Source organism: Eumetopias jubatus, unplaced genomic scaffold (genome assembly GCF_037043125.1).
Source record: "Eumetopias jubatus isolate StellerSeaLion01/CBP00866 unplaced genomic scaffold, mEumJub1_p1.0 scaffold_16, whole genome shotgun sequence".
Lineage (NCBI taxonomy): Eukaryota > Metazoa > Chordata > Mammalia > Carnivora > Otariidae > Eumetopias > Eumetopias jubatus.
This window is the reverse complement of record NW_028274822.1, coordinates 62,473,273-62,501,268: the sequence shown is the minus strand read 5'-3', so window position 1 is coordinate 62,501,268 and position 27,996 is coordinate 62,473,273. Positions and strand designations below refer to the sequence as shown.

At 38.2% G+C, this 27,996-nt stretch overlaps 1 protein-coding gene across 1 annotated transcript in view; it reads left to right on the top strand.

Moving 5' to 3' along the window:
- The window catches only part of SPIRE1 (spire type actin nucleation factor 1), a 208,912-nt gene that overhangs the window by 16,719 nt on the left and 164,197 nt on the right, over positions 1–27,996 (top strand). Inside the window, exon 2 of the mRNA XM_028089379.2 lies at positions 8,631–8,665. Coding sequence (XP_027945180.2) covers positions 8,631–8,665 — 35 coding nt within the window. The remainder of the gene's footprint in view (positions 1–8,630; positions 8,666–27,996) is intronic.

Sequence of the window (27,996 nt, the reverse complement as noted above, 5' to 3'; positions counted from 1 at the left end):
TCATAGCATTTCCCTTAAGGTTGGTATCTTGTAAAAATAGAAATGAAGTTTTCAACCAGAGGTGTTCAAGGTAGGGAGATGAAAAATTATAATAACCAGAATCATTCTTAGAGTGCTGTCAGTTTTGGAGGGAGCACTAGGGAGGTAAGATAAGACCCTCAAGGGTAGTAAAAGGTGACCCCTAAACCACCCTGAGGAGACAGGCAGGAGGGAGATGATGAGAGGATGAGGGGAGAACAGGGAAGGGTGAGGACTGGAGTGCCTCCCTGTGAGTCTCATAGCTTTAGGAAAGTTTAACAAATGTATGAAAGGTCAGCTGCATTCTCTTCAGGTTGACACTGTGTGCAGACACAAGAGACCCCTAGAACTGACAGAGATTGGGTGGCGGGCTTTGCACCTACAGGCCAGGGCATGGGTGAGGGCTTGTTAAATTATATAGGTATCTAAGGGGCCAAGTGATCTGTTGACTTACAGCTTTTTGGATTTGGAAGATAAGGGTCTTTTGGCTTATTTTCTCCTTGGAGAGAAGGCTCAAAGACTTAAATGGTAATAGAGCTAATATTAAGTGCTTACACTCAGTGACAGGCAGTGAGCTGAGCAGTTTTCTTGGATTATTACTTTTGATCCTCACAACAATTCTATGAGATAGGTACTCTTCTTTTTTAAACATTATATATATGTGTGTGTGTATATGTGTATTATATATATATTTATTTATTTACTTATTTATAAATATTTATTTGACAGAGAGAGCACAAGGAGGGGGAGTGGCAGGCAGAGGGAGAAACAGGCTCCCCACTGAGCAGAGAGCCCCATGTGGGGCTCCATCCCAGGACCTTGGGATCATGACCTGAGCCGAAGGCAGACGCTTCACTGACTGAACCATCCAGGCACCCCCATAAAGATTATTTATTTGAGAGAGAGCATGGGGGGGAGGGGCAGAAGGAGAAGGCAAAGCAGGCTCCCCACTGATCAGGGAGCCCAACAACTCAGGGCTCAATCCCAGGACCCTGGTATCATGACCTGAGCCAAAGGCAGACGTTTAACCAACTGAGCTACCCAGGCACCCCAAGACAGGTACTCCTCTTAGCCTCTGCCTTACATATGGAAGACTGATGTGTAGAGGCCTTAAATTTAGCCAGTAACCTACCTGGGATTCAAACCCCAGGAGTCTGGTCTGGAACCGTTGCTCTTAACCACTGTGTTCTATTGCCTTGTGCCAGTGGGTGAGTTCTTACTCTGGGACATTCTGCATGGGATTAGACCATACACAGGGTAGCCTGGAGGTCGTGTTTGGGATGGTGAGAGCATGTCATATTGCTTTGACCTTCTCATGGTCTGTGTATTCATATCTTGTAACAAATCACCACTAATGTTGTGGCTTAAAACAACACAAAATTATTACCTTAAAATTCTGGTGGTTAGAAGTCTGAAAATGGGTCTTGTGGGCTAAAATCAAGCTATTTGCAGGGCTGTATTCCTTCTGGATGCTGCAGGGGAGAATCTGGTCCTTTCTTCTTCCACTTTCTAGAGACTTTCCACATTCCTTGCCTTGTGTCCCCTTTCTTGCATTCACATGGCTCCAGTCTTTGCATCCATCATAACAGCTCCTTGGACTCTCCTGTCTCTCATAAAGCTCCTTGTGGTTACATTGGTTCCGCCTGGATAATCTAGCATAATCTCCCCATCTTTAGAGCCTTAACTTAATCACAGCTACAAAATCACTTTGCCATGTAAAGTAGTATATTCACAAGTTCTGCAGACTTTATAATCTTTTTATTTGTGAGTTAATTATAGAGATTGCCATTTCAAGCTTTCTTATTTTCAGTTTTGAGTAATCACTGATGAAACTTCACTTCACACCACCCCAGCCTGAGCCATTGCTGAGCTCCAGCTGTTTGACCGATGAGTGTCATCATCCTGGGCACCATCAGATAAGGAGTTGGGGGTAAGGTATGTGTGAGGAACGTCTGCAGAGAGGCATAAAGTAAAAGGTAGTGGCTTTTAAAGATCTTAATGAAGTGTAAAAATGGGTGGAATTTTATGATTTTTCATATGATTTAGCTACTTTTTCATTTCAAAATTGATATTTCTTTTATATGGCTGTAATCCTAGTAAACATATTTTGCTATGCCAGTTTTCCTTAGGACTCTATTTTAGTTTATCTATATCTCTCGTCTTTCCACAGGGTTAATAGTGGTAAGCTTAGCTACCATTTGCTGAGCCCCTCCCTGCAGGAGGCATCATGCAGAGCCCTTCAAAACATTTTGTTTTTCATCTAATTTTCACACAAGCCTCATGAGATAGATATTATTCCCTTTTCTTGTAAATGAGAAAGTGGGAAACTCTGGGAAGTATTTTACTTTAAAGTCACATCACACAATTAGTTAAGTATGGAAGTGAGATTCGAATCTAGGACTGCACAAGCCTAAAGGCTTGCTCTTGCTCTTCTGCTTCACTGCCTTCCCAGGGCAACTAAGGAAAAGGCTTACTTAAATTCTTGGTTAAACATCAACTGTTGTGAAGAAGAAAATACATTAGCACAGGGCCATTGTGGCAGTGGAACATTAAATTTTATTCCATTCTTCCTGACAGGTAGGTCAGGAAGAGGAATTTGATGAACACACAATCTTTGTTTGGTTAGCAAGTATACCAATTTTCTCCCATGTCTAAATCCTAAATTTCTGTTAATCTTTGAGCAGCTTTACTAGTGAAATGCTATGGCATAGAGGATAATGATTTGATCATTTAACAACCAAAGTAAAAGTGTCCCTTATATGGCTGTTTCTTGTGTCAAATGTATAACATTTTTTTTCGTTAAAAATATAACTTGGCAAAAATGATTTTGTTGGGGGAGATGGGTGTAAGCTAAAGATTGCGCAGTTTCAGTGTCCTAACTTTTCACACTGAAACATCTGGTCATGGATTCTGAGCCTTCAGTGGCCACAATGTTTAAGAAACTCGGGTGTGATTAGGCTGCAGGGATTATTTTATTGCTAAATTTTGGCCTGTTTAAAACTGTACTCTTTTTCTCTAGTATTCATATAAAAGCTGTCCAGAAAGTGTACCTAATATATACTTGTCTCTTAAAGACTATTAGAGCTTTTTTTAAAAATTTATCTTTATTTATTTATTTAAGTAATCTCTACCCCCAACATGGGGCTCAAACTCATGACCCTGAGATCAAGAGTCACACGCTCTTCCAACTGAGCCAGCTGGGTGCCCCCAGAGTATTAGAGTTCTTAAACGTATGCTTGATGTTGATCGGTTTTGATTAAGTCTTTGAAAATAATGTTCCTGAAAACATGGCACTTGTTCAGGGTATCATTCTTTCCTTCTCACCCTGCTCTACCCCCAGTCCAATCCATTACCTGTTAATTCTGCTTCTGAATTATATCTTAATTTTCTACTTTTTTTCCTGGTCACTGCCACCACCTGGGCTAGCTGTCCTCCATGTTTGCTGCCCCGCCCCCGCCCCCCTGTTGCTATCCAGGACAGTGGGGCTGTCCATCCTCCATGTTTTCACCTTGACCCTCTCCACAGAGCAGGACCAACCTGGAAACCCACCTCGAATCAGCTCATGCCCTTGCTTAACGTTAACGTCCAGTAGCTTCCTGTTGTACTTAACATCAAACCTAAACTCGTTACACTGTCCTGAAAGGCCTGTGTGATCTGCCCCTGCCTGTCTTTCCAAATGCATTTTATGCTACCCACCTACCAAACACTTCCAGAGCCTTACCACAGGCTGCCTCCTGGTTCTGGGACAGGTTCTTCCCTCAGCCCTGCAGTTAGCTGCTACCCAACTTCACAGTCTCTATTTAAATATCATCTTCTCAAGGAGTCATGCCTTACTATTCTAAATTGGATCATTTCTGTTATTTTCTTTCTTTTTTTTTAAGATTTATTTATTTATTTTTGAGAGAGTGAGAATGAGAGAGAGAGAGAGAGTACATGAGAGGGAGGAGGGTTAGAGGGAGAAGCAGGCTCCTCGCTGAGCAGGGAGCCCGATGCGGGACTCCATCCCGGGACTCCAGGATCATGACCCGAGCCGAAGGCAATCGCTTAACCAGCTGAGCCACCAAGGCGCCCCATTTCTGTTATTTTCTCTCATTCCCTTTTCTGTCCTTAATAGTATTTATTACCAGTTGTAATTAATTTTATTTGATTGCTTCTTTGGGTCTGTGTTCACTAAGATATAAGCCCTAGGGAGCAAGGACTGTGTAGCTTGTTTGCTGCTGTATCATCAGTATTTTAGTATTTAGTAGGTGTTCAGCAAATATTTATTGAATGAATGAGAGGGGCAGAGGCAAGCTGCCAGGAGGACAGGGTGTATCTATTGAATGCTCAGCTCATGAAAAAATAACATACAGGATCAGATGGACCCAATCGTTGCCCGCAGTTTGCTCACATGGGAGAAATTTGGAGAATAAATCTGAGAGCTGTTTATTTATTGTAAAGATTATAGGGGTTCTGTGTCTTTCTGGCAGGCATGTTTGCCTTCTGCTTATTCAGCTAATTTGAATCATATTGATAATGTGACTATGTGACAGACAGTTCAGCCGTATGCTGAGGTTTCTACCACCTTAATTTAAAAGTATTATACATCTATATGAGCACCTTAAATTTTTTCTGAAACTGTGCCTTAATTTCCACTATAGTTGTGTGGTCCGTCAGATTTTGTGATTCCACTGGGCTGAGGCCATTTCAGAGAGTGTGCAGTGTGAGGCCTAACCCTGAACAACCAAGGTTATGAGTGGGTCTACCAAGATGTGTTCACTGAAATGCTCTCTCTGGTAACAATGAGCAGACTTTTGAATGAAAGTGTCTGATTATCAGCATTTAGGATTTAAAATGTCTTCGTTATCTTAGTTGAGGTGTTCTTTATGACATTTTACATTAGGAATAGTTCATTTTTTAAAGCCATTTTATTTTTTCATTTTTTTAAGATTTTATTTATTTGTCAGAGAAAGAGCACAAGCGGAGGGAGTGGCGGGCAGAGGGAGAGGGAGAAGCAGGCTCCCTGCTGAGCAAGGAGCCTGATGCGGACCCAATCCCAGGACCCAGGGATCATGACCTGAGCCGAAGGCAGACACTTAACTGACTGAGGCACCCAGGCATCCCTTAAAGCCATTTTATATCAGTTTATAGGAAGACTGATTTTTGTATTTCCTAGGACATGAGGGAACTTGTCTAGTAAATCTTAAGAGCAGATTGGATATTTCAGGATTAGTTAAAAAGAAGGGCCTAAAAAACACAGGCTTGATTCTTCCATCATTATTAAAATGCCCATTCTTTTTGGGAAACACCGAGCTGAAGTTTTGGCTTGCTGTGCAAATCCTCCTTCCTAGTGTATAAGTATGTTAATAATATTGGAGTATTTTGAAACTTAATGTTTAAATATCATTCCAAATATTTCCTTTTATTTTACATTGTCAGATAGTTAATCTAGCCTTTTAATTAACAATAAATCAGTAAAGTTGTTAGTCTTATTGAAAGAACGAATTCACTGCATTTAATAATCTGAAACCTTGGTTAGGCCTACCATCGGCTTAGTTTACTCAACTTGTAGAAAGTGAAGTCCTAGGATTCTAGGTTTTAGAGGGATTCCTTAGGTTTGGCTCTGGAAAGGTGGCCTTTAAAGAAGGACTCAAAAGTTGTCAAATGAAAATTTCTTGGTTGCTATATTGGCAGTTTCCAACTGCTAAATCAAGGAGTACATTTCCCCCATTTCTCCAGAAACAGTATTATAATGGGTAGATAGCTGTGATAGCACCTCCGCAGTCCCTTTCCCTAACCCCACTGATCCCTGTAAGTGGGAATGGCAGACAGGAGAACAAAACCACACCAATGCTCATGACAAAGGTCAGGAGCCTTGGAGTCTACTCTTAGCTTTGTCATTTTGTGCAAGTCATTTGACTCGTCAGGCTCAGATTACTCATCTATAAAATGAATGGATTGGGCAGGATCATTTCCAAGGTTCCTTTAAGCTCTGCTGTCATGTAATTGGGATTTTCTAATTCCTGCATCAGAGTCTGGGCAGGGATTTGGATGGCAGAGTAGTGTAGGTGGTCAGGCACTTCATACTTAACCACATTTCCATAGTTGCATGATATAGTCACCAGATCAAACTGAATAACCAGAAACGATGGTACACTCACACAGAAATTTTTGGTGCTCTTTATAGGAAAGCATTTTCAGTTTTATTATAGAGGTCAGGGAAAAAACCTTATTTCATAGGACTTGTGCCATTTTGACATCACTCTGTTACTCTTTGAGTACTTCATTACTTTCTGGTGCAGAAAGATGTTCCAGCTTATCTTGTAATTTCACATCTTGGTAGACGCATTTCATAACCTTGGCTGTTCAGGGTTAGGCCTTACACAGCACATTCTCTGAAATGGCCTCACCTCCACTTGTGCCATCCATGGAGTCAGCCAGTCCCCTGAGTACTGGTTCCTTTGAGGGGGAATGGTCTAGGTGTGCTCTTGCAAAATGGGATGCTATTACTTCTCCTTCTTTTGGAAGAAGAGCTAGGAAGTATTTTTTTTTTTTTTTTGAAATTGGATAATACCCCTAATTCCAGTTCACTACCACAGGGCTCTTCTTCTCCTTCCCACATGTTAGGTTTATATGGTCTTTCTCCCTCAGTTCATGATTCCCAGCAACATCAGCGTATTTGTTTGCACAGTGCTACAATACATACAAAACCATTTCAAAATTTTTTTACCAACTTTACTACCAATAACAAACCTACCACTTTCTTTGCAATTCTGTTTACCTTAAGAATTATTATCCTGAATGGAGCGCCTGAGTGGCTTAGTAGTTAAGCGTCTGCCTTCAGCTCAGATCATGATCCCAGGGTCCTGGGATCGAGCCCCGTGTCGGGCTCCCTGCTTGGTGGGAAGCCTGCTTCTCCCTCTCCCACTCTCCCTGCTTGTGTTCCCTCTCTCGCTGTGTCTCTCTCTGTCAAATAAATAAAATATTAAACAAAGAATTATTATACTAAAGATGTACATCTATGTACTCTCAAAGAGATTGCTCTCTGTCATTGTTGTCTTAACACTGTATTTTCCCCTCCCTTGCTCCCTGCCTCCTCTTTCCCTCCTTCCCTTCCCTTCCTTTCCCTTCCCTTCCCCAGAGTAGACATTCTAAATGTTTGTTGAGAGGTAGTCTGTGCCCCTCTTTGAACTGCTCCTGTTTACGGTACTTTCCTAGGTTAAGTTAATCACCTTCTCTATCGGAGTTGTAGGATAATTAATCTACCAAAAGCACTAATGTTCTGAGCAGCCATATATATATAAATAAAAATATATGCTATATAACTTTAATATAGATAAAATACATAGTTTCATTTAACAATACATAAATATATAAGTAACAGTTATGTATTTATCAAACCATAGTATGTAAAACCTTTATATATTAAACCCATTTTATCTCTATGTTCATGTAATCTTTATTTATTGCTCATATATAATTTTTAATCCACAGAACCCATGGTCCCTTGTTTTCTGGTCTCAGTTTCAGCCAGTATTTCACATTAGGACCATTAGGTCATGAGAAATTGTGGATTTCAATTTTTTCATTTTGAGAGGAGGCACATAAAAAACATTGTGGGCTTTTTGTGTGTGTGTGGTTTCATCATAAACTCTAAGGTGTAAAAATTCTCAATAAGCATTAAAGAAAACAGACGGCTGGAACAACCACTGTGGGCTAGGACTAGGTGTGGGAGTCAGAGGCTGGAGAGAGGAAGCAATTAGGAGGAAGGAGAGTGTTTTTGGAGGGAAGGAGGTGGAGGTTAATGTATGTTCAAACTGAGAACAATGGTATTCAAAAAGTGTGGACTGGGGAAATTAAATTGATCAGTACCCAATATAAGTATGTAACCTATTCTTTTTGTTAAAACTGCGTAATAAGTGATCTTTAAAATAGCTGTTTTTTTTATTTAAAAAGTATGTTTTATTCATCCAAATTGACAGAAATATATAATTGTACATGTTCCTTGCTATTATGTTTCAGTGATGAAGAGAAAATTGATGTTGGTACAGCAAAATATTGTTTAATTATAGTTATTCTTTAGGTGATCCTCTATTGGAAAAATTACTAAATTAATTATGTGGTTTTATCTAATCATACATCAGAAAAGAAAAACAACCATCATATATTAAAGAAAATACTAGTTTGAGACATTTATGCTTTCATTGAAATGATCACTGTACCTTTAAACTAGAATATATATTTGGAGAAAAGCCCAAGAATCTTTTAAAGATTTTTTGAAGATATTTTTGAGTATTTTGAAAGGTACCTTTTAAATACCTTTAAAATATTTTAAGATATTTTAAAAAGAAAGTAAGACTTCAATAAAAATATTTTTATTTTACTTTCATTAACTTGTATATATGCATATTAAATATGTGTGTGTGTTTTAGGTCTTATTACAATTGAGTATATTCTTCCCATCTTCCTACTTAGTGTTTTCTTACGGGCCTATTTAAACAAATCTCTAGGCAGGACCTTATAGAATATTGGTCATTCTAGCACCTAGATTTTGCCAGGGTAGCTCAAATATTTTTATCAGTGATAAAAAAGCTAAAATCCTTTGCAAGTAACTTTTTGTATTTTTATTACAGGTAAATTGGGATATTCACATTGTACAGAAATAGAGGTAAGAGAAATACTCAAATATTTGTTAGTAAAGTAGCTTTGCAGTTCTTTAGAGTAACTTAAATATTGAACTATATCTCATGGGTTTTTGGTCTTCTGACAAGGATGTGTTGAGAGCAGGTATATATCTTTTACATTTAAAAAGTAAACTGTGAAGAAAAATTCGTTATCTTGCCCATATAAATATATTTTTTAAAGATTTATTTTTAAGTAATCTCCACACCCACTGTGAGGCTCAAACTCACAGCCCTGAGCTTTAAGAGTTGCATGCCCCACTGACTGAGCCAGCCAGGAGCCCCTCTTGCCCATATTTTTAAAATGCCAGTGTGTATTAAAAAGATTACCTTAATCGGGACGCCTGGGTGGCTCAGTCGGTTAAGCAGCTGCCTTCGGCCCAGGTCATGATCTCAGGGTCCTGGGATCGAGTCCCACATCGGGCTCCTTGCTTAGCAGGGAGCCTGCTTCTCCCTCTCTCTCCCTCTGCTTGTGCTCTGTCAAATAAATAAAATCTTTAAAAAAAAAAAAGATTACCTTAATCATGGCTTTAAAACTTTCCCATGTTATTATGCATGAAATTGAGATACTAAGATTCAGAGCCCTTAATAAGAAATAGTTTAAGTTCAGTTTTTTTCATAATCCAATCTAATGTGTCATAATAAATAAATCATAAATATTTTGAGCTCCTCTGGAGCTGCCTTGGTGTAGGAAAAAAAATAGGGGCTTAGAAACGATATTTCAGTAAGATTAATAATGAATCAAATAGTTTGTTATCTTAGTTCAAAATTCTGATTTTGAACTTTAAGGCATTTCCACGTTATTCCCTGTGTTCCTTGCAGGAATTTCAAGGGTAGCACTGAAATATGAGGGTAGCATCCATGAAGTGTGTACGTCTGGTGTTCTTTTCAGCAACTGTTGCCTCATCTTTACATTAGGAGTCTTGGGTCTTTGTTAATGGCATTGCCTAAATAAAGGATTTAAGAAGTTATTTTTCTAATATGGTAATACGTCTACACGTTGATGTAGATTTTAGTAAATTTCAACTGTTATTTTAAATAAAATGCAAGCTTCCTAGGGGATTGTATTGTATAATAAAGAAGCAAAAATAATTTGTTCTTTTTTACAGTCAGAAATTATACAGTTCATTTTTGTATTTTCAACTTTGGAAGTAGAGATCATTTTTTTTCCAAATTAGCTCTAAAAATAGGCAAGAACTTAATTTTTGTAAAAAGTAGAACTTAATATTTCTATATTGTGAGAATTTTTGATGTACTGTTCAATGTAATATAAAGGAGTGGGATTTGATTTGAGTCAGAAAATATAACTTCTGTTTGTGGTTTCTGGTGTGCATTTTTCTAGCTATGTAATTTTGAGCAGTATTTTTTTCTCCTGCTCTCCTAGAACTTTGGGTTTCTTATCTGTAAAATGTTAATCATAATTCCTATTGACCTCACAGGTTGTAAAATTTTAAAGAGCAAATATATGTGAAAATGTTATATAAACCCTGAAGACACAGTTTATATATATATATATATATATCGGGATGACTAAGTCTCATTATTCTGTCTTATGTTGTATCACCATAAAATCAGCAGGGTTGTAGCACTTTATTTCGTATTCACTTTGTATAGGAACATCACTCATTTTATCTCTGTAATCTCCTAGTTATTAGGTCTTACTGTTTGACCCATACCTTGGGTAACCAAAAGAATTGGAATATAAACAGAACCTACTTTCAGGATTTTTTAAAATGACTATTTGATGAGGGAAAATCACAAGAAAATAAAAAGTTCAATCCAATTATTTAGTTAACAGCTTGGAGTATTTTCTAGGGGTAACAGTGGTTAGAGACTGGAATTGTAGATGGTGATTTATCTATATTGTTTGGATTTTTTTTTAAATGAGAACATCTCTGTGTATTACTTTGTTAATTAAAATAATAAAAAGGAGGGGCAGTAGAGGTTGTGGGAACTACTTTTTCAAGAAGTTTGGTGACTTGAGAGAAAAAGGAGACAGCTTAAGTAGAAAGTTTTGTTTTTTAGGGAAGATGGTACATTTGAAGGGGTGGGGGGTGGCGGGGGTAAGGAAGCAAGAGAGAGTGAGTTGGAGTCCAAGTTAGAGAGTGGGGATCTGCTGAAATCAGACGTAGGACTACCTCTGGCTTGACTAGAGCATTGGTTCTCCAAGTGTGGTAAGAGGGCTCTGGGGCGTTCCTGACACCCTTTCAAGGTCAGACTATTTTTGAAGTAATACTAAGACATTGTTTGCCCTTCTACTTTCATTCTCTTGAGGGTACAGTGGTGTTTTCCTTGGGTACATGACTGTGTGTAACTATGAATGTCATGCCAGACCTCAGAAGCAGATATAAGATCTAGCTGGCTTTTATTAAGCATGACCTTCAGGAGTTTTACAGAAATGCAAAACAATACCACTCTTCTTATTTTTTTTTTTTGAAAATAGGGGTTTCTTTCCCATAAAAATGTTACTTATATTAACATGTTTAATACTTTTAAATGATTTAATTAAAGTGATTTGATTTAAAAATTTCTCAGTTTTAATTTCTAATACAGGAGATGTTGATAGATTATGGTTCACATATATAAAAGCTCCTTGGACTCCTCAGTAATTTTTAGAGTGTCAAAGAGTCCTAAAACCACAGTCTGAGAGCTGTTGGGCTGGGGTATGGTTAGCACGGGTATTTCTGCCCGAGAAACAGGATTGAGGGCTGAGAGCAGTAAAACCCGCAGTCCTGAGGAAGACAATGGGAAGTTGAGGGAAGCTTTGATAATAAGGATTTAAGCCCGTCTTTTCTGTCAGTAAGACAACAGGGTCATTTCTGAGAGTGAGGTGATCCTGGATCAGAAAGGTGATTGTTAGAGCTTCTTTTGCCCTTCCATTGTTCTTCTGTTGAGAAAGCTCTGGCATTAAACGCAGACCAAGAGAAGGGCTGCTCACAAGTTGTAGATGAGTAGAACTGTGAAGGGCCCTGGAAAAGGTGGAGTAGCATGTTGCGTACTCCACATTGTGGTACAGGCTTGCACCCCGGGAGCTGGTGCGCTGGGTGTGTTTGTGCTTAGGCCCACATCCTGGCTCCATCCTTCTCCCTCACTTCTCAGCCTCAAGATTCCTCATCTGAAAGGTGGGTTGTTGTGATTGCAGAGAGTTTAGCATAAAGCCTGCCTTAGTGAATATAGCCTATTATTCTTATTTGGGAGGTGTATAGTTTCCTGGGACGGAGAAAGTCATCTTCTTAAGCAAGGTCATGGACCACTAGGAGCCTCAGGGTGACTGCTAGGGAAAGCAAAATCCCTTTATCTTTCTGGGCCTTCAGGACCCTCACTGAGACATATAACTTGAAGTGTTCAACTGTGTATTTTAATAGTTTTTGTAGTATATAGAAATCATATTATGAATTCTTTTTTTTAATTAATATATAATGTATTATTTATGTCAGGGGTACAGGTCCGTGATTCAAGAGTCTTACACAATTCACAGTGCTCACCATAGTACCTACCCTCCCCAATGTCCATCACCCAGCCACTCCATCCTCCCACCCCCTCCACTCCAGCAACCCTCAGTTTGTTTCCTGAGATTACGAATCTCTTACGGTTTGTCTCCCTCTCCAGTTTCGTCTTGTTTCATTTTTCCCTCCCTTCCCCTATGATCCTCTGTCTTGTTTCTCAAATTCCTCGTACCAGTGAGATCATATGATACTTGTCTTTCTCTGATTGACTTATTTCGCTTAGCATGATACCCTCTGGTTCCATCCACGATGTTGCAAATGGCAAGATTTCATTTTATTGATGGCTTCATAGTATTCCATTGTATATATATACCACATCTTCTTTATCCATTCATCTGTTGATGGACATTGAGGCTCTTTCCATAGTTTGGTTATTGTGGACATTGCTGCTATAAACATTGGGGTGCACGTGCCCCTTCAGATCACTACATTTGTATCTTTGGGGTAAATACCCAGTAGTGTAATTTCTGGGTTGTAGGGTAGCTCTGTTTTCAACTTTTTGAGGAACCTCCATACTGTTTTCCAGAGTGGCTGCATCAGCTTGCATTCCCACCAACAGTGTAGGAGGGTTCCCCTTTCTCCACATCGTCACCAACATCTGTTGTTTCTTGACTTGTTAATTATTTTCTAGTTTTACTTTCAACCCTCTTTTTAAGACTTTTCCTATATTCAGAAAAACCAAACAAAATTTTGAGTTTAGAGAAAGCAAGGAGGCCATACATAGGCATTCAGTCAACTTTTATGTGATCTTATACCTCAGAATAGTTTAATGTTTCTAAAAGATCAAGTATTATACCTTATTTCTCAGTGGAAAAAAAATTTTTTTAAAGATATTTATTTGAGAGAGAGAAAGAGCCCGTGCTCTCGTGCATGTGCGAGTGGGGGGAGGGGCAGAAGGAAAGACTCCCCAGGCAGATCCCACGGTGATCACAGAGTCCCATGCAGGGCTCAATCTCAGGACCCACCCATGAGATCATGACCTGAGCCAAAACCAGGAGTCCTACAATCAACCGGCTGAGCTACCCAGGTGCCCCTGTTTGGAAAAATATTTTAGTGTACTCAGTTATACTAGTATATTCCAGCATTTGAACTCATTAAGGGAAAATTTTCATATAATTTGTTTTAAAAGTAAAGTAAAATTTTTTACTTAATAGGCAATTTAATTTTTTCCTATATCTCTTTTACATTTTTTGCAGGTATGATTTACATACAGTAAAATTTACCTTTTTCAGTTACAGTTCTTTGAGTTTTAACAGATATTCAGTTGTGTTAACTATCTCTGCAATCAAGTTCTGTCATTCCCCAAACTCTGCCAGTGCCCCTTGGTGGTCACTCCACCCCCACTTTGGGCCCCTGTCTACCGCTGATCTGTATTTTGTCCTTTCATTTTGAGAAGGGCATGTAATTTAAACAGTGCATTAGCCCTGCTTCTCTCTTTCTGGGAGTGCTCACAGCTCAGCCTGGTCATTTATAAACTCTTAGATTAAGACTGACCTGTACCTGTGGGTACTTGCCTGTTAAAGAGGCAGTTCTGGTCCACAGCTTGGGGGAGCTTTTACCCTCATTTTACAAGTTTTTTCTACTGCCATTATTTAAATAATTTTGTGGGTTATACTTTTATATTTGAAGAAAATTACCAAACACTTAAAAATTCTATAACATAAAGGATTTGAATTTTTAAATATTTTAATTGAGGCATTTTCACTGTTGTAAATTTTTAGCTTTCCAAATTTCATCACGTTCCTGTTTTCTATTAACCACCACTAATTATGAAGCACTGAGGCGCTTTCCCTTCAGCAGGAAAGGTTAAATGAATAACTAGAACAATCCTGTTCCCTTGGTAGATGAGCTGTGTTTTAAGTGGAATAGGTTAAAGCATTATATAAAGTTACATTAACTTTTGTCAATACTTTAATCTTGATTAAGCTCGTTTATAAAAATTGTAGCATAGCAGAAAACTGTAATCTTTACTGAGGGAATCTTTAGAAGATTTGTGCTCACATCTTCTAAATAGACTTCATATATACTGTACATAAATACTCTGTTTCATTCCCACGTGCATCTTTAAAAAATACTTTAGAGCTAAGTATATGCTAAATACTGTCATAGACATTAATTTAATTCTCATAACAAACTTAGAAACAAAGTCTAGAAAGAGAGCTGAAGTATAGAGAGGTTATGTAACTTGCCCAAGGTCGTGTAGCCAGTGTGTTGCAGAACCACTTCCCTTCACCTTTCATTTGTTTGTCTTTATCCAGCCTTTGTTTACCTGCAGTGTAAGGTATCTACATAATGCTAAAGATTAGTTTACTGCCCCATTTGGGGCAGTGAAATGGCTAGGTATCTCCTTATTCCATATATGTCTCTACCTGTGACTACAGTTTCTGGCATTGTATAGCCAGGGACTGTGTTCCTGCTCAGTGTAAACTGGGCAAAGGAATGATTGCAGCCCCTGAACCTTCAACCCTCCCCCTGACCCCTGCTGGGTAGATGAACATAGAGTTCTGTACTGTAGTAATTTGTGAAGTAGTCTGATTTTAACTTACTCAGAATGACTCAAGAATTGTTCTATATATTTGAACCTTCTGGGAAACCAGACCTAGAATTAGTCTGCTTTGTGGGGGAACCCAAAGATCTTTTTTTTTTATTATGTTATGTTAATCACCATACATTACATCATTAGTTTTTGATGTAGTGTTCCATGATTCATTGTTTGCGTATAACACCCAGTGCTCCATGCAATATGTGCCTTCTTTAATACCCATCACCAGGCTAACCCATCCCCCCACCCCTCTCCCCTCTAGAACCCTCAGTTTGTTTCTCAGAGTCCATAGTCTCTCATGGTTTGTCTCCCCCTCCGTTTTCCCCTCCTTCATTTCTCCCTTCCTGCTATCTTCTTCTTCTTTTTTTTTTTTTTTACATATAATGTATTATTTGTTTCAGAGGTACAGGTCTGTGATTCAACAGTCTTACACAATTCACAGCACTCACCATAGCACATACCCTCCCCAATGTCTGTCACCCAGCCACCCCATCCCTCCCAGCCCCCATCACTCCAGCAACCCTCAGTTTGTTTCCTGACATTAAGAATTCCTCATATCAGTGAGGTCATACTATATATGTCGTTCTCTGATTGACTTATTTCACTCAGCTCAATACCCTCCAGTTCCATCCACGTCATTGCAAATGGCAAGATTTCATTCCTTTTGATGGCTGCATAATATCCCATGGTGTGTGTGTGTGTGTGTGTGTGTGTGTGTGTGTGTGTGTGTGTGTGTGTGTATACCACATCATCTTTATCCATTCATCTGTTGATGGACATCTTGGCTGTTTCCATAGTTTGGCTATTGTGGACATTGCTGCTATAAACATCGGGGTACACATACCCCTTCGGATCCCTACATTTGTATCTTTGGGGTAAATACCCAGTAGTGCAATTGCTGGGTCATATGGTAGCTCTTATTTTCAACTTTTTGAGGAACCTCCATACTGTTTTCCAGAGTGGCTGCACCAGCTTGCATTCCCACCAACAGTGTAGGAGGGTTCCCCTTTCTCCGCATCCCTGCCAACATGTGTCGTTCCCTGACTTGTTAATTTTAGCCATTCTGAGTGGTGTGAGGTGGTATCTCATTGAGGTTTTGATTTGGATTTCCCTGATGCCGAGCGATGTTGAGCACTTTCTCACGTGTTTATTGGCCATTTGGATGTCTTCTTTGGAAAAATGTCTGTTCATGTCTTCTCCCCATTTCTTGATTGGATCATTTGTTCTTTGGGTGTTGAGTTTGATAAGTTCTTTATAGATTTTGGATACTATCCCTTTATCTGATATGTCATTTGCAAATATTTTCTCCCGTTATGTCGGTTGTCTTTTGGTTTTGTAGACTGTTTCTTTTGCTGTGCAAAAGCTTTTTATCTTGATGAAGTCCCAAGAGTTCATTTTTGCCCTTGCTTCCCTTGCCTTTGGCGATGTTTCTAGGAAGAAGTTGCTGCGGCTGAGGTCGAAGAGGTTGCTGCCTGTGTTCTCCTTTAGGATTTTGATGGACTCCTGTCTCACATTTAGGTCTTTCAACCATTTTGAGCCTATTTTTGTGTGTGGTATAAGGAGATGGTCCAGTTTCATTCTTCTGCATGTGGCTGTCTAATTTTTCCAACACCATTGGTTGAAGAGACTGTCTTTTTTCCATTGGACATTCTTTCCTGGAAGAACCCAAAGATCTTGAGAACAAGCCATGAAATACATCAGAGTTAGTGTTTTGGACTTATTCCATTCTGATTATACACAGTTTTTGACACAAGCAAGAGTATATGAAAATTTTTTATGTTTCCTGAGCAGCCTAAAATAAACTACCAAAGGAAGTATGTGGAAGTTCACTGCTTTAACACAGTATAACATTTAAAAATTCCCACTTTGTGTTTAGCTAAATCAACCCACTGACCTTTGATTTCACTCTGGCTCATGCAGACTCAGTAGCAGTTGGATGAGTAATACCTCTTTTAATTAACATTTAATATCCATTAGTTGATTTCAGAAGTAACTCAAAAATGAACTTGAAGAAGTATATGCAGTTGACTCTTGAACAACATGAAGGTTAGTTGAAAATCCACGTGTAACTTTTGACTCCCCAAAAAGTTAACTACTGTTAACTGCTATTGACCAAAACCCTTACCAATAACATAAACAGTCAATTAACAGATACTTTTTATGTCATATGTATTATATACTATATTATTATAATAAAGTAAGTTGCAGAAAATGTTATTAAGAAAATCATGAGAAAATACATTTATAGTATTGTACTGTATTTAACTGAAAAAAATATAAGTGGACCCATGCAGGTCAAACCCATGTTATTCAAGGGTCAGCTGTAATATTTTTATGAAAATATTTGCATTTGTGCATAATTTTAGCTGCCTGATGAGCCCATTTAAATGATTGTGAAATTAGTATTTGATACCAAAACTAATTAAATCTTAAATTAAATTAAATCTTAAAGCAGAAACAAAAAGACAATTACTGTCAGATCTGCTCTTTCAGCAGGCAGCTTTCTCTTAATTTTAAACCTTACTTTAAGGTTTTATAAATGGAATTGCATGACAAGAAGTTAAAATAATGATATATGATCTATAAAAGGATTAGAAGAATAAGCTCCATTAACTGTTAGTAACAACAGCTTTTTCTTCTTGGTCAGCAGGCCAAAAGAAATGGGAAGAATGCTTACATTCTGCTTCCTGTGCTTTTGGATTAAAAACCTCAAACATGCCTGAATTTACATGGCTTTTTGGTTGACTTTAACTTAAATGGTTTGGAAAATGGTTTATGTGTCCTCAGAGTAAATTGTGTATACCTTTGATTTGCTGCTTCTGAGTGTGAGTATTAGTAGAGGTTGGTAGTGAGTTATTAATGGTGTGATAAATAGGTAATTTCACTTAGATTACATGTGTCATCAGATAGAGACTGGCACATTATGTTAGTTACTTGTTACATTTATAATTCATTTCTCCCTCCCTCCTTGCTTCTTTCTCCCTGCCCTTTGCTCTGACGTCTCTCCTGTCTCTCATAACATTTATTATCAAACTGTCTTTCTGTGTTGTAGTCATGGATGTCTTAAGTACAGGGCACATGGTTTGACCATAGGATGCAAAATTTATACAAGTAGTGTTACTTTGTATAGTTTTTACTTTATTTGAAGATCAGTAACGGTTATATATGTCTGCTAAAGGATTTCAGAATAGCCTAAATTATCTGGGAGTAAACAGTATTCTTGAAGGAGCAAAAAGTATCTGTAGCACCTCTACGTACTTTGATAAAGAGTAGAAAGTTTTCTTAATGATTCGCCTTATCAGGGAGCTATATCAATCTACCTTAATTAAGAGTTCATATATTTAATAAAATAAAATAGTACTTTTCAGCACAGACACTATACTGCGGAAGGATCAAGGTGGGAAGGAGCTAGAGTTTTTAATTGCCTTTTTCAAAGTACCTTTTATCTTTGTAGAAATGATATATATTTGTTGTAAAAATCAGAACATCACAGAAAGATACCAAGAAGAAAGTAACAAACACTTTATATCCTAACATCTAGTGGTAATGACTGTTTATTCTTTTAGACATTTCTTCCCATATTTACATAACAAAATTGACTTAATTCATTGAGCATCCATTGTGTGCTACTTTGGCTTTAAGGAGTTAGCCATACTGAGGGAAAGGATTTAGATACATGGATGGAACTTTCCAGGCAGAAGGAAATCACAGTGAGGACTCTTAGGAGATCAAACTATTTTTGAAATTGGCAGAACACCAGGATGTCTGAAGCATAGAGAATGTGAGGGAGAGTTGTAGGAAATGTAGGGAAGTTGCGCAAGGTGGTGCCAGGTTGTATAGGTCATATTAAAGATTAGACATGGGTCCATTTTCTCTTCAAGAGAAGAAACATTTCTGCCTGAAATTTTCTTGTATTTCTTTTTTTTTAATTTATTTGAGAGCGAGAGTTTGAGAGAGAGAGCGAGAGCAAGCATGAGCAGGGGGGAGGGGCAGAGGCAGAGGGAGAAGCCCAACTCCCCACTGAGCAGGGAGCCTGATACAGAACTCTATCCCAGGACCCTGGGATCATAACCTGAGCAGAAGGCAGAGGCTTAATCGACTGAGCCACCCAGACACCTATGAAATTTGCTTCTATTTCCTAAGATCATTCTTCTTTTGATGTGCATTCTTAATTTGCTGTTTCCTTATATTCTTCTCTGGGATAGTATTTATATATACATATTTCATCAGTTTATTGCATCATTTCATTAAATTGTTATTATAAGCACATAAGTACTATTGAATGCATGGGTTTAGGACCAAACCTTACAGACAAAATTTAAGCATGTTTAAGGTAAGCATACGGCTCACCTGGTAGGGGCAGAAATTCACTGGTGGCCTAAAGAGTAGCTTGCCTACTAATGGCTAGTAGTAGTCATGGAGACTAGTCAGTATGATGTAGAGGGACTGGGGAGTGTGAGATGGACAGTCAGCCAGAGAGAGGCTGATTAAGAGAGTTTCCACTGTTTACTACAGTGTCTCTTGACATCATCCCTCAGTTTGGTAGAGATTCTTACTGTATTTGGCAGAGTTTAAAAAAACACATTATCAGTAAAATTAGGTAGTTTACTTGGTATTGTGATAATTCCCTAGTTTTTTTTTTTTTTTGATGATGGTGCTTTCTTAATTTTTTATGACAGCTTTATCAAGGTATAATTCACAGAATACAAGCCAGCCATTTAAAGTGTGCAATTCATTGGTTTTTGGTATATTCACAGAATTATGCGACCATCATCAAACTTTTATTATAACATTTTTGTCACCTCTGAAAGAAATCCAGTACCTTCGGCTATCATCCAGCATTCCCCAGTACTGCTACCACCACCCCAAACAACAACTAATTTTCTTTCTATCTCTGTAGATTTGCCTATTTTGGATATTCCATATGAGTGAATTATATAATATATGGTCTTTTGTACCTGACAAACTTTAACTTAGTACAGTATTTTCAAGGTTCATCCATGTAATGGCATGTATCATACTTCATTCCTTTTTACTGCTGATTATTCAACTATATGGTTTTGCCATATTTTGTATACCCATTTGTTAGTTGATGGACATTTGAGTTACTTCTACCTTTTGGCCATTATGAGTAATGCTCCTTTAAATGGTCCTGTACAAGGTTTTGTGTGGACATAAGTTTTTATTTCTCTTGGTTATATACCTAGGAGTAGAATTGTTGGGTCAGCTGGTAACTTCATGTTTTAACTTTTGAGGAACTGCCAAACTGTTTACCAAAGTAGCTCCATTGTTTGACATTCCCACCAGCAGTATTTGAAGGTTTTGATTTCTCCACATCCTCACCAATACCTGTTGTTATCTGACTTTTTGATTCTAGCCATCCTGGTGGGTATAAAATGGCATCTATCTCATCTGGTTGTGATTTGCATTTCCCTGATGATTAATGACGTTGAGCATGTCTTCATGTGCTTATTGGCCATTTGTACATCTTTCTGTTCATCTTTGCCTATTTTTAAATTGGATTGTTTGTCTCTTTATTGTTGAGTTGTGATAGTTCTTTATATGTTCCCTTATCAGATACATGATTTGTAAATATTTTCTCCCATTCTATGGCTTTCTTTTCATTTTCTTGATGGTATACTTTCAAGCACAAAAGTTTTTAATTTTGATGAAGTTTAATATATTTATTTTTTCTTTTGTTCTTGTTGTTTTGGTATCTTAATCTATTGCCAAATGCAAGATCATGAACATTTACTTCTGTGTTTTCTTCTAAGAGTTTTATCATTTTGGCTCTTATACTTTGATGGTCTTTGATCCATTTTCAATTAATTTTTGTATATGGTTTGAAGTAAATAAGAGACCACCATCATTCTTCTGCATGTGGATATCTGGTTGTCCTAGCACCATTTCTTGAAGAGACTGTTTTTTCCTCATTGAATAGTCTTGGCATCCTTGTCAGAAATCAGTTGACCATAGATAGATCTGTGGGTTTATTTCTGGACTCTCAGTTCTAGTCTGTCATGCCAATGCCATGCTGTCTTAATCGGTTTCTATTCCTTTGTAGTAAGTTTTGAAATCCAGAAGTGTGAGTCCCCCAGACTTGTTCTTTTTGAAGACTGTTTTGGCTTTCCTGGATCCCTTGCATTTCTATATGAGTTTAGATTAGCTTGTCAGTTCTACAAAGAAGCTAGCTGGGATTCCAATAGGGATAGCACTGAATCTGTACATAGCTTTGAGTAGTATTGCCTCTTAACAGTGCTAAGCCATGAACCAATCCATGAACACAGGATGTCTTTCTGTTTGTTTAGATGTTCTTCAATTTTTTTCAATGATGTTTTGTAATTTTCAGAACATAAGTTTTACACTTATGTTGTTAAATTTATCTGTATTTTATTCTTTTGGTGCTATTATAAATGTAATTTTTTTAAATTTCATTTTTGGATTGTTCATTGAAAGTATTTAGAAGTACAGTTGATTTTTGTATGATGATCTCTTGTCTACAACCTTGCTGAACTCATTCATTAGTTTTTGCTCTAGGATTTTCTGTGTGCAAGATCATGTCATCTCTGAATAGCGATAGCTTTCTTTCTTTATTTCCAATTTGGATACCTTCTATTTCATCTTTTTGCTGTTTCTTTTTAAAATTGTTTTTATGGAACTCAGAGTTGGAGGGTGTAGTAATCCTCCAAACTATTTAAATGATTTATTTCAAATCTGTTGTACAAGAGAATACTTCAATGTTTGAATGTTAAGTCAGAGACTTTTGAGACAGTGTTTACATAATTTATATTTCAAGTAGAAATGTAAATTTTGTGTGTGTTGAAACAGATTTTAGTTTGGCCCATTGTAACTGAATTTGGGGCTATTTTTTTGTTTCCCCTGAGGATCTTTTTATATGTAGAATATCAACTTTATTGCAAGAGTACTTTCTAGAATATAAAGTTAAGAGGCATAGATGGCTTTCAAACTAGGAGTTGGTGACTGACTTTACTTGTTGAACTCATGTTTTTAGTCATAGAGGTTTTATCTGACATAATTGCTTATTTTTCTTCAACAGAAAGTTCTTTGACAGTTTTATAGATTGTGGCCATTGCATCTGTGGATAATTAATAAGCTTCTTGCTTTGTAATTTGAATTTATTATCTGGGGGAAAATTCTCATGGATAAATAGAGATTTATGTAAATGAAAAGAGTTGTGAAAGGGAGTAGGAATTATGGGTAAAAATGTAAAATCTTTACTTAATTCAGACATCATTTGTCAAGCAATTTCCATTTACCAACTCTGTGCTAGCTGTAGGGAATGCAGTGCTGTCCTCAAGAATTTTTATGTTGTTAGACTACTGCCTTTATAAAATTAAAAAAAAATGTTGGTTTATTAGTAATCTTAACAAAAAGTAGCACGTGGTGTTACGTAACTGGTTGAGTTCAGAACCTGAGCTTGTTTGATCAAGCTGTTCTCTTTTCTAGTCTTACTGTCTTCTTCCCATAGTTGTTGAGTTCAGACACTTGCTCACTAGCTACATAGAGTAGCAAATGAACACAGTTGTAACAGTCAAAAATATTTAAAAAGTATCTCTGAAAGGATCTTGTAGTGGATCCATTTCATGGGTTAATAAAATTGTCAAAATTTCCTTAAATTTTTTTTCAATTCCCTCAATGCTTGTAGCTACTTTGGAGCTCTCCTCTCACACCTACCCTCAAACAAAACCACCCACCCACCCCACTTTTCCTGGAGTGCGTCCTGTCTGTCCTCTCCTCCTCTCTCCTGCCCTGCGTTCCTTCCATCTCAGCTGGTACCTGGACTCTGCACTCCAAGAGCGAGTCCAGAGTCACCCAGAGTCACGGAGGGGACGTCCTTTTCCTTGCCCCATTCCTATCCTCCTTTTCCTGACCTTGGTCCCGTATCTTTCTTCTGTACTGTGGGCAGCTTAGAAACTGGGCTGGCAAAAGTAAGATTCTCCATGGATAGTGGGTAAGGGAGAGAAGCTGGTGCGTGAGTGAGGGTGGATGGTTGGGAATAGGATAATGTGTCTCTTTCCATTACATTTTATAAATAATTAAGACCATATTAAAAAGACCATGCTGTGCAGCCTCTCCATTTTGTGTTGGTGATCATGTTGATTATATGAATGTGAGTCTCATTCTTTTTTTTGCTGTGAGGTGAGCTCCTTCGCTTCTCTCCTGTGGCTGCCCCCATATTTCACTGTCCATCCCAGAAAGGAAAGATAGGGGAAAATGATACCTTTTTGAGTATGGCATAAAACAAAAGACCGTGGGCACTGGCTCTAATTTGGCATATGTTTTGGATGCAAATATCCCCCCTTTACTCTAGAGGCAACAATTCCTATTTCCTTAAATTGTTATTTATATAAATTTTGGCTTATTAAACTTGGAATTTTATTTTTTTCCTTCTGTATAGTTAATAAAATCAGGTGGTTAGTACCAAGGTAATAAAAAGGAGCAAGGCAGTCATCATTTGCATGATTTCATACTTTTCTTATTATTTTCAAATAGACTATTCTATAACTGCTCTGTAGCTTACACAGGAAAGACATTGAATAAATTAATTAAAAACAGATCAACAATCTGTATTTGTGACATAGGTTTCATAGTATGGGCCAGTAGGTACGGCCTTGAATAAGGCCTGCCAGGAAATGTTAGAGGAGGCCACTGCTGTTTTTACGGAGGCCACGGTTCCCAGACCTGACTTTACCTTGGGCAGAGAAGGGATGGGAGGAGAGCAGAATGCTTAGAGGGAAGGAGCAGGCAAAAGAATTGAAGGAGATTGTGAAACTTCCTTAAAATATCTACTCAAAGAGCTAGTTACAATTCTTGTTTTAAATTTCTTTGTTCTGGAAGGAACACAGGCCCGTTTAAGAATGGGAGATGGAGAGAATTCTGTAACCCATGACAAGCTGTAAAAGGTTGCTAAGGAGATTCCTTTGAGAAGAAGCAGTGTTTAAATGATCTGTTACTGAACTCTGACTTCTAAAGGCAGGAAATGAAAGGCGGAGGGTGCTTTATTTCACTCCTTTAATATTTTAGGAGGCAAGTAAAGCAAGATTCTTCCCTTAAACACAGAAATCATTTGGTGTGAATTAAATTAATTTATGTGGTGTTAACATTATAGCTGTAAATATTTTATTGAAGTACAGGGCATTGAGAAAAGTGCATAAATCATTAAGTTACAGCTGATGAACTTTTACAGATAGTGATAACGTTGTGTTTTAATGCCATTTAAGTATAGTTTATTATTATATATGTTTTTGAAAGATGTCATCTTAAAAAATTTTAATTTCACGTGAAGATCCAAGTGATAATTTCAAAGCATTACAGAGATTTCATTTAGTTTCTGCCTTTAATTGCATGAGGTATTCCATCCTCTTTGCCAGCCTCCTGTTATTTAAACAAAAACCAAGGAAAGAAATTGTTTCAGGGAGGAAGGAGCCATTCTGTTTAGAACTGTTTAGAGCAGTGCCACCCAACAGAAATACAGTGGAATATATGCAATTTTTTTAAAGATTTTATTTATTTATTTATTTATTTATTTATTTATTTATTTAGCGAGAACGAATGGGGGGAGGGGCAGAGGCAAAGGCAGAGGGAGAAGGAGAAGCAGGCTCCTCGCTGAGTGGAGAGCCCGATGCAGGACTGGATCCCAGGACCCGTGGATCTTGACCTGAGCCAAAGGCAGCCACTTAACTGACTGAGCCACCCAGGTGCCCTGGAATATATACAATTTCAGTGTTTCTAGTAGCCACATTAAAAAGGAAAAAGAAACAGGTGAAATTAATTTTCATAATATGTTTTCTCTAACTCAGTATATCTAGAACATTATCGTGTCAACATGTGATCAATATGAAAATTATTAATGAACTATTTTATGTATTTTTTTCATACTAAAGTCTTTCAGATCTGGTGTGTATTTAACTCACTTCTCAGTTTGGGCTAGTCACGCTTCAAGTACTTCTAGTCACACTTGGTTAAAAAGAGTAGGGAGAAGAAGGAATAGAAATGTTTAAGAAATGAGAAACTTGAAGGGATCAGAAAAGTTTTAGTCCTGAATTATCTTTTAAAAAAATCTATGAGGCTCAGGGGGGAGTAAGGAACAGCATGGTGAGGGGCTTGCCTAACAGTAAAGAGTTAGATGCATATTCTCAGATACACTTCATAGATTCTAGGTAGGCAACGGGCAGAGATTTATGATTATAGTCATAAATTCAGAATTTAACCTGCTTAAGAAGAAGTTGAAATGTAAGGGTGAGTGATGAGGGAGAGTGAAAAGAACATAGGATCAATGGATTGTAGATTCTGGTAGGGTTGAATGATTTATTAGAGTCAGATACTAGGAGTGAGCTAGAAAGTTAAGGGAGATTGTCAAAAAGAGGGACCTTTGAAATTGAAGTGATGGAAAGTTGCAGTTATTGGTAACTTGAGGTCTGGGGTATTGCCGTGGCAGGGAATGCCTGAGGTCTGCCAGAGGAAACATTACCGGAGAGGAGGTCACAGAAGTAGGAGGCTGGGGTGTTGGGAGGGTCATTTAACATCATCAAGAATTAAGAGGGGAGACTGACAGGAAACCAACTGCTAAAATTATCGAGCTATGATGGAACAGCTGGGGCTCTATAGATGACAGCAACAGGGAGGGAGAGTAGGTATATGTATATGGTCTGGTGATGTAAGAGGCAAAGCTGGAGAGCTTTGAGGAGGAAGGGAGGGAGGGAGAAATTGTGAGGAAGCATCGGGGAGAAGCAAGGAGGACATCCCCAATTTTAGTCCCAGTGATTTGAGAATTATCACAGAAAGAACAGCTAGGACCAACATTGCCCTCTGGGGAGATTCATATCTGGGTTAGAGCAAGAAGGTGAAGGGGGATCGTTCAGAGAAGATGAAGATATAGGGACTGTTGGTTCTGGAGGGCACAATGGAAGAAGGGATTCAGGGGTTGGGGAGGGGTGGACCACAGGCCTAGAAGAAAGGAGTGCAGAGTTGGGGAGATGGTCCATTATAGTATAAAACAAGTTATAAAACAGTAGGTACCGAATGATCCAATAGTTCTAAAAAATTATGCAAAGGACAAATATAGTAAACTGTTAGCAGTGATTGCCTCTGGGATATATGTATATATGTTCTTCTACATTGCTTGTATTTTCTAAGATTTATAATGAGTATGTTTTGCTTTTGTAATAAGAAAACAACAAACGAGACATCATGGACGTATTTGTGTGGGGGAGGGTTCTGTGAGGTGAACAGCTCTAAAACTGGAAACACAGTTTTGCTTTGTTACTAGTCATGAGTGATTCGGTAACACTGTGTTCCATTCCTCGGTCCAGACCCATGACTGAGCTAGATGAGGGCTGGGGGAGCCAGAGCTGTGCTCCCTGCCTTAGGGGCCTGGCCACGATTCAAGAATGATAGCTGATTCCCATAAAATTTAGTCTTTTTAGAGATCTCACTCTTCAGCCAGGAAAGAAAAGTGAAATCAGGTTGAGCTAGGAAGCATCTGTTGAAGGTGACTTGAAAGAAATGTAGGATGTCAGGGGATGTTAGCAGTTAATGGCCATTCTAAAAAGATGAACTGCTGTTGCTTTTAAAGCCTTTCCATGAATATTGTTGAATTAGCAGAATCCATTTTCAAGAAACAGGACCTTGTGATTGTCACAAGTTACTCAGGCAATTAGAAACTAGGAAATTTACTCTTGTGTAAGTCTCTTCATGAGTCACAGTTAAAGTGTGGTAGCGGAGCTGTCAGATCCAGTGCTGTTCTTATATCAGATGACTGCTGAGATAATTGAAATATTTTCTGAAATTTGTTTACCTTGAGCTAGGTAAAAAGCGAGTTGCATGTCCTAACAGAATTGTCTTTTATTCCATTGTTCAGCAGGTGTGAGGGTAAGTCAGCTTTTTAATTATCTGTATAGTACTAATAAAAGGGAACATTAGATTGTTAATTATAAAAATCAGGTAATTAAAGGGAAAAAATAATTTACTGGTTTTAGTAAGGCAAGCAGCCCTGGAAACAAGCTAGACCAGGAGAGTAGCCCTGAGCAAGGTAGGTACATAAACACCCCTTTTCTTCCCCCTCACCCCTCCATAAACATAAAATTTACCATCTTAACCAGTTTTAAGTGTACAGCTCAGTAGTGTTAAGTATATCCTTGTTGTTTCACAACAGATCTCTGGAACCTTTTCGTCTTGCAAAACTGAAAATCTCTTCCCATTAAACCACTTTCCACTCCTCCCCCCAGGCCCTGGCATCCACCATTCTGTTTTCTGTCTCTATGAATTTGACTACTCTAGGTCCCACATACAAGTGGGATTATATTTATCTTTTTGTGACTGGCTTGTTCCACTGAGCATAACGACCTCAAGATTCATCCATGTTACAGCATGTGTCAGAATTTCCTTCTTTGTTACGGTTGAATTATACTCTGTTGCATATGTATACTACATGTCGTTTATCCATTCATCTGTTGGTTTATCCATTCATCTGTTGGTAGTCACGTAGGTTACTTCCCTCTTGGCCCTTGTGAATAGTACTGCCGTGAACATGGGTGTGCAGCCATGTGAGACTTGAGCAGTGACATGATCTGCTCTGGTTTTATTCAGAAAATACTTCACTCTGGCTCGTCCCTTTCACCCTGATAGGTAAGCAGAGACTGTTTCTGCTATGTTCCTAATGCTCACAACTGTCTGGCAGTCAAACATTTGAAGAAATAAGTGGCAGAACTAAACATACTGTGCTGTAGACTCTGGAGGCCATCATGCGGTTTACAGTGTGTTAACTCACATGTACTGGAGCAATGGTCCTTTACCAAATGGGGATCACAGGCTTCATTGAAAATATGATGAAAAACAAACAAAAAAGAAAATCTGATAAAAAGCATGGAATCTTCCCCAAAAGAAAGCACACACATATAGTAATATATTTACCTACAATATCAATGCTTCTTTTTTTTTCTTTTTTAAGATTTATTTATTTTAGAGAGAGAAAGTGTACGAGCAGGAGGGGCAGAGGGAGAGGGAGAGAGAATGTCAAGCAGACTCCATGCTGAGCGCAGAGCCCAACGCAGAGCTCAATCTCAGGACCCTGAGATCATGACCTGAGCCGAAACCAAGAGTTGGATGCTCAACTGACTGCGCCACCCAGGCGCCCCTGTCAGTGGGTTCTTGAACTCCTGAGGTCCATGGAAGAACTTCATGCATAACTAGGGCATTGACTATTCTTATATTCTTTGGCTTATATTGGTGGTGGAGTGCTCATCCTACA